The sequence below is a fragment of the Mastomys coucha genome, unplaced genomic scaffold, assembly GCF_008632895.1.
Source record: "Mastomys coucha isolate ucsf_1 unplaced genomic scaffold, UCSF_Mcou_1 pScaffold9, whole genome shotgun sequence".
NCBI classification, from domain to species: Eukaryota; Metazoa; Chordata; class Mammalia; order Rodentia; family Muridae; genus Mastomys; species Mastomys coucha.
Window position 1 is genome coordinate 19,244,967 of NW_022196915.1, and position 4,808 is coordinate 19,249,774.

A 4,808-nucleotide genomic window follows, 5' to 3' on the forward strand; every position below is an offset into this window, starting at 1 on the left:
GGGGAGAAGCCTCTTTTGATGTCCCATCAGCCATCCTTTACTCTGCCAAGGCTTCACTCCTCAGCGTTCCTGGATGGGCTGTTCAGGCATATGTGAGTTCACTTAGATGGCTTGACCATTGATGAATGCTTCAGGAGCTCTGTGGTCAGTGTTCATCTTAGAGTCAGTGCTCTGCTTTATGGTCTCATCTATAGGCGTGCACCAGCTTGATGTGATGTGGCCTTAGTTAAAGGCCCACCAAGCCCCAGGGCTGAGGGCATCATGGGTAGGCCAGTGTAGGGTGATCCCCGGGACTTTGGAGGTCCTCAGTTGCTGTAGGAATTTGAAGAGCTTTAGCAGCCTCTTCTGGTCCTCATCATCTTGGACCGGTTGAACCCATCCTTTGATCTTAACCGTCTTAAATTTATTTTCAATTATGGTAAAGTGCACTTAACAAATGTTATCATCTTAACCATGTTAAAATTTTTATTTTATAAAACAACAATCAATTTAACAGTCTTATGTAGATGCTCATCTACAGCAATAGTGAAATACATTTTTCTCAATATAAATTTTAAATAACTCCAAACATATTAACTGTATACTTAAAAATAATACATCACTACTAGTATTTTCTTAAATGAACATGAATATATAAAGTCTTTTTTGTATTTAGTATTTTGTTTTGTATTTGTATTTTTGTTTTATATCAAACAACTTTTATAATACTTATTTTTATTGTTATAATATTTTATAAATTTTAAGGAATATGGCAAAAAAGATATTGTAGGTATTGAAGGGGGGGTCTCTGGGAGGAGCGGTGGTACAAAAGAGAAACAAGAATGTGATTCAATTCTATTTATTTAAAATATGTTTTTAAATGTTAAAAAAATATTTTAATTAATTTAATCATGGGTGCATATGTATAGCCATGTGGGGACATATGCATTTGAATGCTCTTGGAGACCAGAGAATGTCAGATCCTCTGGAGTTGGTTGGCCAGGTGGTTTTTTAGCTTGGGGACTGAACTTGGGTCCCTCTGCTAGAGCATTCTGTGCTTTTAGCTGCTGAGCCAGCTCTCTAACCCTTTAATTACCTTTAAGTGTACATTTCGATATTGTTAAGTGTACAATAATCCCTGGATGTGCATGAGATCCACCTTCCTCAATTCAGCCAGCTACAGGTAGGAATTGTTTGGAAAAACATGGATTTGTGCTGACCTGGGCAGACACATTTTTCTTGGGATTATTGCCTAAACAGTACAGTAGGACAGCTACTTGCTCAGCACTTGTATCACTCAGAGATGAGGGAAAGCCGGTGCAAACACTACCACTTTATTACAAGGGACTTGGGGGTCCTTGGATTTGGTGCTGCAGATAGTTCTACATGAGTGTTGGGGTTGGGGTGTGTGACTATTCAACTTTGTTAGATCATTGAATCCTTTTCATCTCATAAAATGAAAGCTGGTCAATTAAACAGCAACCCCTTGTTCCCGATTGCCCCAGCCACCAAGAGCCGTCAGTCTGCTCTCTGCCCCTATAGATTTGTCTATTACCTTGAATGCTTCCCGTGACTGGAACCGTGTAGTCCTGTCTTCCTAATGACTAACTTTACTTATCAAATCCTTGGGGGTCTCCTCTTGTTGTGACCTGGGTCAGTGTCTCCTTTCAAAGAAGAATGTTGCTCCATGGTGTGTTTTTAATCATAGGACTTCATTTGGTCCTCAGTTTCCCTATCTGTCTAAGGTAGGGGTGGGGTGAGAACCAGGCTACAAAGTGGCTACTGAATTATTTTTCTTCACCTCTAAATCTGGGGTTTGAGGGCCAAGACTGAAGTTACTGGTGACTTTCTTGGGAGCATTGTTGGTGTCCTAAGATATCTCAGATAACCTTTTGCACAGCTTTTTCTAGTACTGAATGGCCTGGGTTACTATGAATTTTGAGGTTTTTAAAAGGCTGTTTATGTAATTTTACCTCTTCTATATTACCTACCAACAATGTTTGCTGTCAACAGTCACATTATTTTTCTTGTGTGTGACAGCCAAGAGAAGCTTGTCACTTTTGTACTCTTCAGAAGGTGTCACCAGAGTCACAGAGCACCTATCTCACGAGACACACTCTAGCAAGTCCTGTTCTGTGGCAACTAGCTTCTCTAGGGTAGCCCACCACAGTGGCTGCTTAAGGCTGAGCCTGCTGAGCCTGAGGCTATGGGTTCTTTCCGGCTCCAAGCCTCTGTGGGACTTTCAGCCTGTGTGTGGCCCTGGGCTCCTGCCACCTGGCCTCCCTCTCAGTGGTGCTGGGCCATCTCCTGTCTGCTCTCTTCTAACCATTTATTATCAAAGAAGGTTTCTAGGTCTGAATGATGTTTATGATCATCAATCATAGAAAAGTGTAAGCATTCCAACTGAGAAAACTCACAAATTCTTTGCCAACCTTCTCCCCAGAGGGATTGCCATTCCAAATGTTCTGTTCTCTTCACACCCTTGGTTTTCTTAAACAAGTGCCTTGTTGGGAAGGGGACCTGGAGAGGGGAAGGTCCCAGATCATGGTGTCAGCATGCTCACACACAAACACACACATATGCACACACTCGAGTGCATGCACATGCGCGCGAGCATGCACACACACACACACACACACATGCACACACATGCACACACACCTCAGCTTTCCAGGAGAAGCTGAGCCTTTGCCGTGATGTCTTATTATGACTCTGTGTCAGCACAAAGCTTTATCTGTGTGAAGCCACTGGGGACAGGGAACACCCAGAACTCAAGACTTGATCAAAAGCATGTCAGGTTCGATGCCAGCCAGGCAGTCAGGGTTGGGAAAACCATTCTCCAACATGACACCTTGTGCATCTCACAGTGAGTTGTTAAGGATGCCTTGGGACACAGTTTAGGGATGTGGGATGGCTTCAACAGACCCTCATAACAATCTTGTGATGTCTACATATCATTCCATTTTACCCAAGTAGAAGCCAACATTCAGAGAACTCAGTGTGTTAGACTACTCAGATAGCTGGCGAGAGGGCCATGACTGACCAGTTCTCCCTGTTGCTCTGACTGTCCTTTGGACTACCAACTGGATGCCTTAAGCCATGCATCTTTGGGGACTTGTGACTTTGTCTTCTGTCTAGTATCTGAAACCAAAGAGAATCCATGCCCTGTCTTGGGGCCCGGCCTTCTCCCCAGCCCTAAGAAACAGGGTATGGACCTTGACAGAGCTTATTGTTTTCCTTCCTCTAGGAGGCCCACTGTGCTCTTGCTGTGTCCCAGACCCGATGGGGCTCTCCTTCCTCCCCACTTATGGCTGCCAGAGTAACCGCACGGCCAGCGTGGCTGCCCTGCGCATGAAGGCCCGCGAGCATTCAGAAGCCGTCCTGCAGTCTGCCAACCTCCTACCATCCACCACCAGCAGCCCGGGCCCTGCCTCCAAGCAGGCGCCTCCAGAAGGCAGCCAGGACAAGACCTCCCCAACCAAGGAACAGAGCGAGGGAGAGAAAAGCGTATGAGGGTCCAGAATACCCAGCCGGGAGCCCTCCCCACCCCTGCTTCTCTCAGCCTCAGCCCTGCTGTCCTCTGAACCACAAGGAATAGCCGCCTCCTCATGGATCTGGCAGGGAAAGTGAGACCTGCAGCTGGTTGAGATCTGGAGAGTCCCACTAGAATTCTGCTGGTAGGCTGTGTTGTTCTGGCTTTTTCTTTGGTGACATTTTCCGATGGCTCCTAGTGGCTCTGGACAACGCTACGTGATGAGGCCCCTGGGGTTTTTTTTTTTTTTTTTGTCTTGTTTTGCTTTATTTTGTTTGTTTTCCAGGCCAAGCAGCCTTGGAGCAAAGCAGATTAGTTCTTCCCACCATCCTTCATGAGCTATCTGGGAAGGTCTTGTCAATTCCAAGGACCATGGCATGGATTATCCCTGAAGGATGCCAAGAAGTGACATCTCATGACTCCCATATTGCTTAAAGCCACAGAACTGGTGGACTATCAACCAGTTCTCACTCCCTTCAGCCAAGACTGTCAACAACCCCTTTTCTCTTGTTTAAGGTATTAGCTGAGGTTTCGTTTAGGAAGTGACAAGATATGGGCTGAGACACAATCTGACCCCAGCAGATTTCCCTGGGCACATCTACCTGGCCCAGTCAGACAGGTTGTCAGTTCCGTGGCCCCCGGGAACGGGACTGCTATCCTGATACTATGTGTGTGGAGCAAAAGTGGGTTCTCTGCAAGTACAGTGTCCATTTGCAGGCCCTGCCTCTTTTCAGAAGAGTGATGGGAAGTTCACCAATCAGAACGTAGCTTTGTGGCCCATGAAAGGACAAGAGCCCCTGAAGCAGGAGGAAATCCCCAGGAAGGTCCTTGAAATACTTATGCTCAGATGAGCTGCCCGTCTTTATGTCCTCTGTATATAGAGAGGGCGATGACACAGGAAACCCAGGAAGATGACTCCGTGTGACAGAAGAGAGTGGAGTCCAAAGGGCCAAATTTCATAGAGATTTCTGCCTCAGTCTAGTGTGGCTGTGTTCTTTCACGCGGATGGTGACCTGGAAAGATCAGAGGGGGACGTGCAATGGCTTGAGCCCTTCTCCTGGCCTGGTCCTGGAAGGGTTCTGGTCTTTGTTGGCTTTTGTTAATGATGTTTCCATACAAATAGTTACTGCTCTTCTGAAGGCTGTTATCATTTCAGTTCTGATAATTGAGAGGCCGTGCTTCCAGGCCATCTGCCTCCCCTTAACTCTTCAGGAGCACCCCTCCCCTGTAATACTCCTAAGTGTATCGTGCCTCACTTACGGTTACTGCAATGCATTTGATGGAACACACTGTCTCC

At 46.0% G+C, this 4,808-nt stretch overlaps 1 protein-coding gene across 10 annotated transcripts in view; it reads left to right on the forward strand.

Moving 5' to 3' along the window:
- Positions 1-4,808, forward strand: part of Drgx (dorsal root ganglia homeobox) — a 35,276-nt gene that overhangs the window by 29,825 nt on the left and 643 nt on the right. For all 10 annotated transcript variants that reach the window (XM_031362546.1, XM_031362541.1, XM_031362543.1 and 7 more), the window contains exon 7: positions 3,227-4,808. This exon ends at the window's right edge or, in 1 of these variants, runs on beyond it. In XM_031362546.1, the coding sequence (XP_031218406.1) occupies positions 3,227-3,492 (266 nt within the window). In that variant the 3' untranslated portion in view covers positions 3,493-4,808. The remainder of the gene's footprint in view (positions 1-3,226) is intronic.